Below are 15,110 nucleotides of genomic sequence, written 5' to 3' on the forward strand. Positions count from 1 at the left end.
CTTTCCCGAGTCCTGACCTGGGGATACTCGAGACTAGAACAGACTCAATGATTCCCTCAGGATTATACCAACAGAGCACAAATTCCCACAAGGCTTCTACCAAAAGATGTTCTCTCCAATTTCCAAAGTCTTTACATACAAATCTCCTCAACGGAAAAGCTGCAAGCCCTTAAAAGTTGCCTACCATGTCCTTGACGTACTAGAGAACATGCTCTGACAGAATTATGATGATGTGTATTCAGCCTGCCAACAGCCCTGCACAGCAGAGCTGGGGTCCAGAAGGGGGAAGGAGTCACTGCCGCTCAGCCAGACTTCCTTCCCCTCCTTCCTCCCAGGTCGCAGGCCTGGAAGGACGACTGTGTGGTCAGTGGAGAGAGGTATGGCCAGACGTGGGCTGTGAAGTTGGAATAAACCAGGTCCTTATTTACCAGCTGTCTCATCCACTGTCGGCTCTCCAGCCTCTCAGCCCGCCACTCTGCTATTCTGAATCCAGAGTGCTGATTCACTTACTTAACTATGAAGCAAGTTCAGAATGGCTGTCAAAATTTGATCATCTGTAACAGCAAAAAAGTCAATGAACCACAGAGAGCAGACAGCTGGGCTTTTAAAGGCCCCTTGTTTTGACGGCCTCGTCCACTCTCCATCTCCTCATTACCTTCACTGTCTCAGCCATGCTGTAATGTGCACCGAGCTGGGTATAAATAGGTCTAGCTTAGAGGGAAGGCTCCCAGTGTAAAAGGTTAAATCACCCTACATCTATGGAAAACACTCCATTATCACTGCATTTTTTATTAAAGTAAAGATGCTTCCCTACTGTGCACAGAGAGCTATTTGCCCTGGTATTGTATAAATATTTGATGCCGGTCTTTTGGCAAAAGGCCACCTTAACATTCCAAGCTTGTGATTTACAAGAAGGATGTGCAAAAAGGAGATTTGCCCTATTATTCCAAGAAGTAAATTCTGGGGGGCAACCGCTCTTCCCCTGCAGCCTCTGGGACTTAGCAAGCTAAGCTTCAGGCTTGTCCTCGTGGTGTTCTCCAAAATCCAGCTAGAAACGTGCACACGGTGACAAGTGGTCAATGTATGTGGTCTAGTTTTGCGGGATGAAATAAAAAGTCACCATTCTCCTTTTAACGAGCTAGACTGGACTATATTGTCCCTACTGGGGTACCCAGCCTAACAGATTTCCTTGGGTCTCTGAGAGCCCCTGTTCCCCATCAGAGGCTGCTTACAGAACCACCCTGGTGCCAGGAATGGTGGGTGCCAACTGCATAACCATAACTGTGCATGCTGTCATACCGACCTGCAACCCCCACCGTAAATGTAATCACTGGTCACCCAACCCCACGTCATGGTGCCATGCTGCTCCCCAACCATACCAAGCCCAATTGACTGACATTATCAAAAGAGTGAGCAGGCCTACTGCCTCCCTCCTCCCGAGCCCTCATGGCTGCTCCTGGCCTGCCTGAGTGACCTAGAGGAGGTATTCCCCCTCTTCAGTTACAGCAAGGTGAGCCTGCAAGTGCAGAGCCATTTGGCCAACCAGACGGGAAAGAAATGCGCTGGTGCAGGGCTTGCTGATTGTGAGGCATGAGACCAGGCACAGCTGACAGTTTCTCATTGAATCCTTCCCCCAAATCTGCAAGGCGACTCACTCCCTCTTAGTGGGTGAGTGAATGGTAGGCCACAGAAGTTCAATCATGTGTCCATGTTCAAACAGAACTCAGGGGCCAAACTAGATCTAAAATGTGGTTTGTTTGATTCCAAAGCCTATGCCGTTTCAATCACGGACAGAGATTCAGAGCTACCACTCTATGCTGGGCGCTGAGGCTCCAGCTGGGGGTCATGATGCCCAGCCTGGGTTCCTAGCCTTGAGGAGCTACCTGACCACTATACCATATTCCACGCTTGGTGTTTCGGGTGGCGTCTTAGTGGAGTCACAGTGAGACTGGCCTTAGGGCTTCAGTTTGGGGTTAAATCTGTGCAGATGGCATGACTTCCTCTATGGGACAAAAAATAAAAACATACTTGGACGTGGATCAGTTGTACATATCAACACAAGAGATCGTGTACAGCAATGAGAAAAAAATGATCTGCAATTACGTGTAAAAATGTGGATGAATCTCACAAATACAGTGAGTGAAAGAAGCCAAACACAAGAAGGGCATTCATTCATATATTCCATTCATATAAAGTTTACAACTCATCTCTGGTGTTTCAAGTTGCGACTACGGTCACTCCCGGGGGGTAGGGACTATAAGGGCCATGAGGGGGGCTTTTAGGGGGGCTGGTATATTCTCTTTCTTGCTCTGGAGCTGGTTACATTGTGGAAATCTACTGGGCTATATCTTTAAAATGGGCATAGTTTTTCTGTATGTGTGCGATACTGCAATAAAAAGTTCATTCGAAGGGGCGCCTGAGTGGCTCAGTCGTTAAGCGCCTGCCTTCGGCTCAGGTCATGGTCCCAGGGTCCTGGGATCGAGCCCCGCATCGGGTTCCCTGCTCAGCGGGAAGCCTGCTTCTCCCTCTCCCACTCCCCCTGCTTGTGTTCCCTCTCTCGCTGTCTCTCTCGCTGTCAAATAAATAAATAAAATCTTTAAAAAAAAAAGTTCATTTGAAGATGTGCTATGGATACAAGGGAAAATGCATTTATGGCATAAGGAAACTCTCCCCCCAACATTGGTGAGTGGTTCCTCTGAAATAGGAGCCATGCCTATCATCAGTAGGCCAAACATTCCCAGAGATGGCCATGTTCCAAGGGAGTGGCTGCTGGAAGCACCTGGAACTGCCTCATCTCCCTTCCTTTCCATTCCGCCTACACCTATAGCTCTTCCATCCCCCAGGCTCCTGTGATGCGCACTCTAACACCAGCTTCTCCCTCATCTCCATCGGCATTACTGAACATCATCCGGAAACTTTTATCGATCACCTTCTGTATACGGTGCGTGGTTTACAAGCCCTGGGGTGCTAAGAAGTATAGGACGCAGAACCCACCCGAGGGCTTGTAAGTATGTCTGTATAAAACATGTATCTCTATGTGTATTTTATTTGAAATAGGTACATTTTTTACAGGTGTATTTTGCAAATACAAAATAATGTAGGTTATGCCAGGCATCAAAAAAGATGATAAAAATACCAAATGCCATTTGGATTTAGATGCGGACGTTCTCGGGGAAGACAGTCTTTCAAAAGGCTAGCAAAGGAGAGCCATCCAGGTATAACGTGTCTCCTGGTGAGGTGCAGCGTGTAAAACCCAACATCATCTGGAATGTACTACAGTCACAGTGCTTCATTTATCAAGGCCTTAGAACAAAATGCCAGTTTGCAGGATATAGAGGCTAGAGAATTAGGTAAATGACATCACGAGGCACAGACCGGACAAATAATGCAGGACATTCTGCAGCGTAAGAGGCTGGGTTTATTTCAAGCAGTGAAGGTCATAAAGAAATGACTCTTTTAGGTCAAAGAGAAGTGAGGCCATGGTCACCATATGCAGCACAACCTGGTGGACTGGATTCTGGTCTGAACCACCCGCTGCAAAGGACATTTTGGAAACAACAGAAAACATCTGAATGTGGGCTGGGTAAGGATGATACTGCCAGAGATGTAAGGACTGTGGGGCAGGAGAGGGTGAGGGGAGGGCCGGGGGAGTGAGGGAAGGAGAGTCAGGACAGGGCCAAGGGAGCATGGCGCGAGGGCAGGGGGAGGTGGGGACAAGGATAGGGCAAAGGTAGAATAAGGAATGCAGAGCAAGGACAGGGCCAGCCAGGGGACAAAGGGAGGACCAGGGCGGGCAAGGAGCATTGGTAGCCAGTGATGGTGGCAGGGATTCTGCCGGCCTGGAGGCCCTTGGTTTTAAGAAAGCAGGCTCCTGGGGGGGTCTTCAGATGGTGGGCACCCAGGTCCACCTTGCCCTTCCCCTTGGGGATAGCCACCTGACTCCTCACCAATGGCAGAAGGATTCCCCTCCTGGCCTCTCCCACCCTCTGGAAGCAGAGATTCTGGCCTTTGTCTCACTGGGTGGTGTTTCTGTGTTTCTGTCTGCCCGGCTGTCTGACCTACCCCTGGACTCATCCACACAGGAGGCTGGCAACCCAGGTCCTGCTACTTCCCTAACGGTGACTCTGGAGCTCCCCTCCCTTCCCCAGGGCCACCAAGGCCTCCCTGGGAGGCTAAACCTCTTGCCAACATGGTCATTTCTTTTACCTCCTCCTCATGTCCCTTTTCCCTCCCTTTCCCCTTCTTTCATCCTACTACTTTCTTGCCACTTACTAACCTTGGCAATGCCTTAACCACTCTGTGCCTCAGTTTCCACAGCCGTGCCACAGGGATAACAACAGTAGCTGCTTCACTGAGTTATGGGGATTAAATGAGTTCCTATATTTGAACTGCTTAGACCAGCACCAGCACAGAGTAATTGCTAGGTGTCCATTAGCATAATTATGCTTCACTTTTATCTGTGTTTTGGCTTGCCAGGGCCCAAGGGCACAGCCTCCCCAGCCCAAGACACCTGGTCCTTCTAAGGCTTAATAATTGACCCCAGCAGAGGAGCCTAGAGACTCAGCAAAGGCCCAAATTTAAGGACCGTTCAAGTCTTTCCATGTCCTGGGGGTAAAGGTTTGAAAACAGAAGCTGGAGTCTTAACTGAATAATTCAGGCTAAAACATCACCCTGTTTATGGGACAAAGTTCTCATGAGTTTTATGACTCTGTGGAAAATATTTCAGAGTGCAAATATCCATTTAAGAATCAAGACTGGTGTTTTTCCAGATGGTAAACAGCTTAAAGATGTGCTTCCAACTCTGCCAGGTTTACTTGTAAGGACACTAATTATCTTATTAGAAATAGGTCCCTTTTTAGAATTATGATCAGCTTGCCTTTTTTTTTTTTTTAATTCTGGGAAAAGAGCATATGCATATTTCATCCCTGGCCAACGGAAAACTTGGGCTTTTCCAGAGCAGAAACACCCTAACCCAGTGAGCATTACTCCCAAGTCACATTCCCCTCCCATCAGAAGCACACAGGGTGAAATTGCATTTGGATTTTGAGTGGGTTTAAATAAATGTTGTTCTGAGAATTTTGCAGCCATCCCCAAGACCAAGCCGGGCAGCTGCGGTGGAGCTTGGGGCTCGGCTTCCAGTTGCACTTGCCAGGGGAAATTTCATGTTCTGTCTTCCAGGCAGAAGGGCTGAATTTCATGCAGCTAAAGCCAAGGGAGGATATAACAGCATTTCAAACACTCCAGTCAAATCTGAAGAAAAAACTCTATGAATTATCTGTGTTTTTGGACTCGAGGTCAGAGAACAGGGTAGGAGGAAGGAGGAGGGGGAGTGGCCTTGATTGCCAAAGCCATAATGGCCCAAAAGATGATAAATGGCATTGTGAACTTTCGAGGTGTCCTCAGCTTGCTGCAGACATGCTGGGCAGCAGGACCAGAGAAAATTTCCCTTTTGACACCTGAATTCTCCAAAGCGGGGCTGCCTATGTAGCTGCTCTGCTCAGTGAGTCACTGAACATCTTTAAGATGTTAGTACAACTAACCATCAGTTTCCCAGGGAGATATTTAAAAGGGCGTATGGCCACAGAGAGCCTCTACGGGCCTAAGGGGAAATAAAAGGAGTCGTTGACACCACCCAAGATGGGTGATGGGGTGTCCCCGCAGGAGGCAGAAGCGAAGGGGCTCCTCCCCGGCCTCCCCTAAGGCCACTGAATCAAGGCTGTAAACATCTGTGGCAAGTAGATGCCACTAGTGTTTTACGGTGCATCTCAAAACAGACTGTGATGTTCTCTGGCCTCCAGAACCTCCCCAAGCCCCCAGGGAAGGCCTCCTTGTACAGAGGGAGGCTACCAACCTTGCTAGCAGAGAGCCAAATTGGCTCTTCATTAGTTGTATTAATGAAATGTATACCCTAGAACCACACCAATATACAACTAGCCACTAAGAACATACAGTAATTTATATTTATGTGCTTTGAAGAGGTCAATAGCCAGTGTGGCTGGTGGCGACCATATTGGACAGCACAGATACAGAACTTTCCTATCATCACAGAAAGTTCTGTTGGACAGTGCTGCTTGACAGTATTCTTAACGAGCCAGCCACCTTTCTTACATCATTCACCCATTCCACAAATGGTTCTGGCCCCTTATACTTACAGTGCTTGCTGCTATCGTATTAACATGTTAACATGAGATATAGATATTTAGATAGGAACAAGGGACTCGCATCCAAAATTAAGACCTGTCTGTGCTGTACAGTGTTCCAAGGCTTCTGATGATTTAAAGCGTGGACCTTCCGAATTAAGACTGATGTCTCTTCCGCAGATGTTTGCTGGCATTTCAAGGATTGCAAATAAGGTAGAATCCAAACTCTGTTCCTGACTCTGCTAATTCTTGGAGAGAAAACTGCTCGACAACCAAGACACGGTGCTGTCAATTCCCCCTGCCAGCTTCAGCTGGGATCAACAGATTTGGTGTTACATTTCACTTAGGAATCCTGCTGACTGGTAGCCCTCAGGATCCTTACATGCTGGCATGTTGGTCCCACTCCCCAGACTGCCTCCCAGCTTTGATGCACCCTAGTGACTCAGCTTGCCATTGTGTTAACCCCAAACCCTTTCTTTGTCTGACACACTTCCCCGCTGTGGGCATACCCTCTCTCTGCCTTAGAAGAGCGGCCGTCAATAGGGCTACTCCATGCAGCCACCCCCAGAGGGAACTCATTACTGAGGAGGGGGCACTGGGTGCCATGAGACCCAGAGACAGTGTGTGTCTCTACAGAGCTTACAGAAACGAGGCAGTTCGATTCACTTCTCTGGGGTTAATTCCAAGGTGCTTCTACTGCTACTTCCAACAGTAATAGTGTCTACAAACAATTTGCACTTTTGGAGCGGCATGATCCCAGGGGGTAATTAACAAACGGGAAATCATCTTTTTAAAAGGCTTTAAAAGCAACATGGATTTGAGGCCACCATCAAAAACACAGAATCATTTCCCTTTCGCTGTCATTTTAGAAGATACCTGGCTGACTCCTAGAAAGGTTCAGGGAGCACAGGTGGTGGGTTTTGTAGACAATTCCTCCAAATGTGTTAAGGAGAAATCAGATGCAGCGAGTTTATCAGCTGCGGAGCTTTCTGAATGGGGAAGGCTCCGAAGACGGGCTAAGATGAAAAGAGAAGCAGAGTTGGTGAGGGCCGCCCAAGGTTTGTAACTTGCATACCATTGACCATGCCAAGGTAGAAGACCGCATTCACCAGCATGCCTCCTTTCCGGAAGTGGTCACTCATGTGCTCCAACCAGTTGGCGTCCAAACCGCTCACCGTCTGGCCGTTCTTGGAGACCCGGAGAGGAATGCTGACGGGATAGTATTGCCGGCATTTCTGATGGCTCTTCGGTTTGTTGAAAAGGGCGAGGATCTCCATTTCTGTTGGGATTTGTAAAGGAAGTGGGAGAGAAGAGGTCAAACAGTGATAAAAACCTGCCTCCTCGGGTCTAGTGGAGCCTCTTAGTAGCTTGGAGAAATGCTGTCAAAGGTAAACTCTCTGTTAGGGTGCACTATTGCCGAATAATAAAACCTGATTCCAGGTTGTAAGTTAGGGAGCCTTGAAAGGGAAATGGACGTCAAAGGTTGAGCTTCCAGTGAGGGACGTGGGTTTTGAATCTGGAATACGATGATGAACAAATTATCTGGGATCAGTTTGTACAGTCAGGTGTCTGTGAAGACATTGTAGGCATTTCTAGAAACTCATACAGAGGTGTTTTTTGGGGAAAAAAGTGGACATATTTGGGTAAGAGCTGGTCTTTTTTAAAAAGGTGCATATACAGAGACACATAAAAATAAAAATACTGCTTTAATTCCAGGAACCTTGTACACCCCTGAACTCACTATTTATAAACTGCAGCGGTGTTTCCTGGGGCCAAAACCATAATACTTAATCAAGTACATCAAAAACACACCATTGATATGTAAAAATAAGTATGTTCCCGTAAATGCGGGTTCCTGCCTGGAGTGGTAGGTAGATGGCACCAGGAGTGGAGCTCTGAGCTTTTCCTTCCTTCATTTATAGCTCAGTTCTTCAAAAATCAATACTCACTACCACCCGGCAGCTGACCCACGCCAGCCGTACGTGCTGCTGGCCATGAGCGAGAAGCATCGGCCTCGAGGAACAAATACCTGGAATTTCAATCTAAGTCTTGAAGGTCTATTTTTGTGTTACTCATTTAGTCAAGCAATCAGAGTTTACTCAGCTTAAAAAGCTTTGCTCACACAGGCTAGTCAGGAATATGCTTTGGTTTCCAAAAATATCTATTGGAATAATAAGAAAATCCCCACCCTTCTTTCAAAGAAATATTTTAAAGGTCGTAAACAATGGTTGACATTAGCAAAAAGGACACAGCACACTCATGCTCCCTGCAGGGGAGACCGGGCCTCGTTCCACAGTCTGGGACGCGGTCTCCCATACTTCAGTCTTTCACAATTTTGCAGTATCCAAACATTAGCTGAATTATTATTCTTTTAAGCACAATCACTGTCCTTTAGTTAAATAAATGAATTTAAAAAGGAAACTGTGCTTCATGACCAAACAGCTACCACTTGCTATAAACAGAAGGGAATGATGAGGCACATTAACACCAAATATGTCCATCCACACAACATCTAAAATTATCCCAATAGGTATTGTATTCCGGGCAAAGGAAGTCTTTTACAGCTCCATCTGAGCAAACAGCAGCCGAGATCTCTGGGGAGCAATGCCAGGCCATGACACTTTGTCATCAGCAAGAGTTAAGCTACCGGGGGGACCATTTCAGGTCTTCCATTGGATAGAACCAATTAGGAAAGAAAGGTGCCCATCTTCAAAAGTGGCCACCTGGATTTTAAACAACCGAATCTGGCCTATTTATGATCCCCACTCCAAATTACCTTTCTCAGTCCACTCGCCTGACTCAGGAAGCCACCTCTCACCAGTAAATGCTTTCACGCAAGAAATTAGGTCTTGGTGTACGGAGGTGGTAATCACTAGACTATATTCATGACTTTGAAATACACACTGGAGGAATGGAGTCGAGCAAAGGAAGGCTTGTAATGGAGCGGAATCAAGCAATGGATTGGAACTAAGGGGGACAGGATGTGAACTACAGGATCAGGCCTTCTCCAGTCCTTACGTGCTAGGGGTTCAAATAAAAGCCCCGGCTACTAAAGACAAGAAGATAAGCGATGCTTTAGTGAGTCCCTGACTTCATCTGGATTTCTTCCAAAGCAAACCCTGTAAGTTTCTGAGTGCCAGTAGTTTATTTGGGACGTGATCCCAGGAAACAGAGCGAGGGAGTAGGGGTAGGAAATAGGGAAGCGAGGGAAGCCAGTGAAGGGTGCATTAATGAGCAGGTTACTGCTATAGTAATTGGGACTCAGTTAACAGAGGCCCCTGAGACACTGTACAGAATACACCTCAGATTGCCTTACCAAGGCGCAAGGAAGCCTGGGCATTTATCCTCAGGAACTGAGAGCCACTCTGAGGTACGAATTCCCTGGGGTTGTCCGGCCTGCTAGGGCATGTTCCCATTCCAGAGAACGCCTGCAGGCAGAGGCTAAGCCCACTGTCCTCAGGTGACCCCAGGGTGGGCCAGAGCACCAATCATCACAGTCTGCTCTAGTCAAGCACAAACACATAGAGATTAAAAAGAAAAAGAAATCACAGCCTCTACACGGGAGAGGCGAGTGGAGAATTTGACCACGGCCAAAGTCCAAAAACACATGACAACACTTTATCACCCAGAAGGATTCCCCACTCACATGGCAAGACAGAAACACAACTTTCCCAAATGCGTAATGAAACAGAAAAAGGGGAAGGGGGGCTGCTGGACGTGGGGTGAAGGGAAGGCAGAGACTGCCAGACAAGGTAGACAGCGCGGTGCTCACAGAGCCCCAGCCCTCCCATCAGGATCTTCCCCAGGGAAGAGGGCTGAAGCCAGAGACAGAAATAAATTTGTCAGGAAGGGAAGGAAATGCTGCTGGACTCAAGAGCCTCCAAAGCATTAGTAGCGATGAAATATTGGGAGAAACCTGATTTCAGATGCGTAACCCTTTAGTTAATTCCCCTTTCCTGCTGGAGCCTTGGCCACAATCCTCTCACTACTCACATGGAAACCGGCCAAGAGAAACTATCCCCAAATGATGCCCTTTGATGTTTTAATATTCTGATTCTCCAGCACACATCATCACATGAGCAGGCACTGAGGGTTCGAAAAAGAAGTCCCAAGTTTGTTTAAATTTTCTCAGCTGCTCTGTGACTCTGCCATGACCCCAGCTGGAAGATTTTTCCAGACATGGGACAGAAAGTCCCAAAGGAGGGGGAAAGGCATTGTTTCTGAGAATGTTCTGAGAACAGCTGAAGAATCAGACTGGCAGAGCACCCAAGGAGCATCAAGACTGTCTTGCCTTTTATTTTTATTTGTCTTCGTGTCTTTCTCTTCCTCCCTGACACAGGGGGAGCTTGCCTCATGCTATTTAGATCCCCCCCTGTGCAGAAAAGTCCCTGTAATATGACAGGGGATACATACATGTTTGTTGGATTGACCTGAGCCAGACAAGTGCAACAAGCTAGGGGAGGAGGAGAGGTCTTGGGGCCTCCTGGGTGCTGCCAGCCTGATAGCCAGGCCCACTAGGGCCTTGCTAAGCTCCTCAGGAGCAGGAAGGAAAGAGGGAGATGCCCAGTTCTGAAGCCCATGCCAGGCAGTGGGGATTTAGGCACAGGACAGAAGTCTGCAGTCTGTCTGCAAGTAAGGCCCCAGGGAGCCTGTGATTGGCAGGGAGCAGGCAAGCTGGTTGGGTCCGGGTGTTCCAAGAGACCTCCAGGCTGGAGGGAGGAGAGAGTTCAGCGTCTGGCTACAGCATGGGCCTCCAAGGGCTAGAGTGGGAGGAGGAGGAGGCTGGTGAGTTGGCTGGGTGGGAAGGAACGTGTGGGAGTCGGACTTGACCTGGTAGTTGGACTGAGTGGGAGCTAAGGTCTGCTGAGGTCACAGGCAGGGGGGCTCAGACGAAAGGTTTGCACTGGGAAGCAGGGCTGTGGGCTCTGTGGTGGGACAAGAGGGCAGAAGGGCCTGGAGCCCATCCAGATTCCTGAATCTGAGAGAAACTGCTTCAGACTTCTGTCAGGCGCGGGTACGACCAGCAAGGCACATCTGGGCCTGGGTGGGGCCTGTTTGTGAGGACAAAGTAGGGGAACCACGGCATACGCAGGGCTCCACGGGAATCCCCTGGCAAGGACAGCGGTAGCCATGGGCACTTTCACCTCCACCATCTGATGTGACTCTCCCAGCCCACGCGAGGGGCCACATCGGTTCTATGCCCAGAGACCTTAAGCAGATCCCCCAGGCATCACAAGCTGGAAAGTGGCAAAGCCAAGAGTCTTTCCAACCCTAAACCTTGCACTGTTCCCAAATCTAACAAGAGGCTAATTTCATCAGTACACAGAAAGCAGGAGCTGCTGCCCACAGCTGGGAGCTCAACAGCTCTTTGATAATGGACTGACTGAAAGGCCAGAAAGATGGTGGCAGGTGGCAGATCCGGGAGGAGGCAGAACCACAGGGTAGAACCATCCTGGGGGCACGGGGAGGGGAGGGCGCTGGCCCAGCGCGGGAGGGGGGCCACATATCAGAAAGGCCACACTCAGGAGGACACCTCCTCCCCCCCCACACAGTGAACTGGCTGCCAGGGAGGCCTACTGAATAAAATACAACTGAGGTCACTGGCTCAGGTTTCTGGCTGGCATTTCTAAGCATTTTAAGTGACTAGGCACAGGATAGGAAGGGCAGCGCTTGGAAGATGTTTGATTATTATTTCAGTGACAGTGAGAACAATCTGAATTTGTGTGGACCTTTCTGGCCTCCTTATTTCTCTGACTGAAGATGTCGCAACAGAGACGCTGAGGGAAGGACAGACAGGAATGTTGCAGGCCAGGAGAGAAGTGACAGGTGGACATCTGGGGCGCCTTCTGAACCTTTCCCTGCACAGGCCTTCCCCACCTGGCCTGTTCATTACAGATGAAGAAAGCATGCTCCCATCAACAGAAATGCATCACAAGGGGCCATTTGTGCTCTTCTGAGCAGAGCTGCTGGGGGTGCTGTGTGTTCACCATAAGGCAGGGGCAAGTGTGGGAAGGGCAGCGTCCAGGAGTGGGGCCCCGGGCTGTCCCTGCACCAGCTCAGGGGATCCCTGTGCAGCAAGGACACTGAACCCTCAAGAAATTCTCCAGGACCAGGAAATAAGTCAATGATCAGGAAGAGAACCACATGATGGGTCTCCAGAGGGACCTGCGTGGGCAAGGGGAGCATAACCTCTGGATCGGAGCGGCCGTTCAAGAGCCCACGGGGTTGGGGAGGGCCCACGTGCCCTGTGTCTGGATGGCGAATTCGCTGGCAAGCCCTATGTGAGCAGTTGCAGCCTAGACCCGGCTCCCCTAGGCCTCCTATAAAGGAAATAAATTAAACGAGGGGAAGGAGGGGGAAAGAGGGAGACTCCCTCTGGATTTTTTTTAATTGTCTTGCTGTGATTGCCTATTTAAGCCCACCTGGCAGAAAGAGGAGTAAAAACACTTCACCCTCCTTAGGGGGCCCTGAGAGAAAGGCAAGCTGAAAGCTGAGCAAGCAGCAGGGAGGTGAAGCTGGGGGGATGCGGGGGGCAGGGTGATGGTGCAAGGAAATCATAAGACTTCTCAGGAAAGAGATTTAGGAGAGAAGCTGGGGTCAGGTGAAGGCCATGATCAATGCTGACAGGGCCCCTGCCTGTCCGGCCTTCGGGAGGCTGGATGCTCAAGCTAGGAGATAAAATTTCACTACATGAGGGCATGGAAGGTGATTTTCCTTATCTGCGAAATGGGCTTAATAATCACATCTGCCATCATAAAGCTGTTGTGAGGCACCATCAAGATGGCACATCGGAAGAACTTAGACCGGTTCACCCAGAGAGATGCCACCATCATGACTGCTGTCTGCCCATCCCCCTCAAGGCATGTATTTGCACCAGTAATGCCTGTGTGTTCATGAACGGATGAAACAAGTCCAAAGGCTCATTTATGCCACGCAGCGAGGAATAAAGGATAGCAACGAGCTGCCAAAATTTCAGAGACCTGAAATAAAAACAGTTCACACTTAGAGTCAAGCAGTGCTGAGTACCTTAAATGTACCCCTCACTTAACCTTTCAACAAGAAACTATTGTTCCGTCTCTATTTACCAGGGTAAGAAACTGAAGCACAGGAGGGTAACTTGCCCAAGACTGCCTAGGTAGAAGGTGGCAAATGGAATGGATATAAGTGGAGTCTAGATTCTTAAAGTTTATTGAGAGGGAGAGGGAGAGAAAGAGAGAGCACCAGCAGGTGGGAGAGGGAGAGGGAGAAGCAGGGGAGCCCGACCCGGGGCTGGATCCTGGGACCCCAGGATCACGACCTGAGCTGAAGGCGGACACTTAACCGACTGAGCCACCCAGGTGCCCCCAGAATCTAGGTTCTTAACCACAGTGCTACCTGCCTCTCAGTGACTCCTGCCTTTTTCTCCTGGAGGGCCTATGCCTGCCCTGAGCCCTCACCCTTGCACGCTCCTCCAAGGAGGCCTATCTTCCTTCTGGGGATTCAGAGCAACACATCCAGCCCAACACCAATGACAAGATGCAAGTTTCTGGGTAAGACTTAGACATTCATCAGGAGGCACACACAGGGTCTCAGCTACTCTGGAGGGAGCAGAAGTCCACCTCAAACAGTGTAAAATGAGACATTTTACACTTCAGTACATATTTAAGAAGGATCTAGACCTTGATTAAACAACAGTCATAATATATCCCAGAATGGAGGCAGTGCCAATCTCCCCCTCTAAATCAACTTTGTAAATAAGCCCAGAATGAACCATCCCACAGTTTCCTTTTCAGGAAGTACTGACCTAATATAACAAAAGAAACTGTTCCACCTTCTTTTCTATCCTCAAAGCATAAACTGTTCCTCATCATTAATAAGAGGCTAATTTTGGATCCCCTGGGTGGCTCAGTTGGTTAAGCAACCAAGTCTTGATCTCAGCTTAGGTCATAATCTCAGGGTCGTGGGATCGAGCCCTCCGTCAGGTTCCATGCTCAGCAAGAAGTCGACTTGTCCCTCTCCCTCACTCCTCCCCCTACCCTCTCTCTCTCTCAGATAAATAGATAAATAAGAGGCTAATTTCAAGAATCAGTAAGTGAATAATAACATTAACCAGGAAGGTTAAGGCTAAGGAGAAAGGCCTCTCAAGGCCTGGGGATCTCTTGGCAGTCTTGTTACTTGTGCACCTTCCAAAGGCTGGAAGAGGCCACGAAGCTCATACGAGTGCCCGGCTCTAAGGAAATAGCTGGATGCTAGATTCTTCCAGAGAAAGATGAGGAAAGGGAATTACAGGGAAATGGACAGAAACTTCACTCACCAAAAACTGAGGGCCTCAGTAAATCTTGTTAGTCTATGAGCATCTCACACATGGGAGACCGAGTAGAGAGGTATAATGGGATGGTGGTTAAGGCAGCTGGGCTCACAGACCAGCTCTGCCAGTTTCCAGCCTGGGTGAAGATTTACTCTCCAAGCCTCAGTCTACTCAGCTGTAAAATGGGCAATGATACCACAGCAGACCCACATCACAGTGCTATAGAGAGAACTAAGAGATCAGTCATGTGAAGTGCTTCCTGGTGCAGGTCCTGGGACACAGGAAGTACCAATAACTGCTGGCTACTATCATCGTTGTTGTATTGTTATCTGGAACTGCCATCCTAACGTGCACGCTCTAGCGGCTGTTACAATGTAAGAGGATTCACATCTCGGGGGCCTCTCCCTGGCCATGTTCTCTCCACAGTGCTGATCCGTCAACCATACACACTCGTGAAATCTGGTTCTTTACAGCCTAGTGAGTTGAATCACCAGTTTCCTGCACAATTCGTCCTCAAAACTGTCTTTCTTGATTTCTCTCTTTAGGGAGATACTCAAAGTAAGTGTACCAGAAGTGGAGCATAGGTTCTGCATTGGTGCCCGGCACATGAACGCTTCCTGTGCTAAGAGCGAGGTTGTTTGAGGGCAGTGCAAGAGTGTGGGGATAAAACCCCTCAAGTTCTA

General features: G+C 48.8%; 1 protein-coding gene across 1 annotated transcript in view; it reads right to left on the bottom strand.

Annotated features, from left to right (window-relative positions):
* Nucleotides 1-15,110, bottom strand: part of RFTN1 (raftlin, lipid raft linker 1) — a 193,294-nt gene that overhangs the window by 42,416 nt on the left and 135,768 nt on the right. Inside the window, exon 6 of the mRNA XM_044915709.1 lies at nt 7,216-7,419. Coding sequence (XP_044771644.1) covers nt 7,216-7,419 — 204 coding nt within the window. The remainder of the gene's footprint in view (nt 1-7,215; nt 7,420-15,110) is intronic.

The sequence above is a fragment of the Neomonachus schauinslandi genome, chromosome 1 (genome assembly GCF_002201575.2).
Source record: "Neomonachus schauinslandi chromosome 1, ASM220157v2, whole genome shotgun sequence".
Lineage (NCBI taxonomy): Eukaryota > Metazoa > Chordata > Mammalia > Carnivora > Phocidae > Neomonachus > Neomonachus schauinslandi.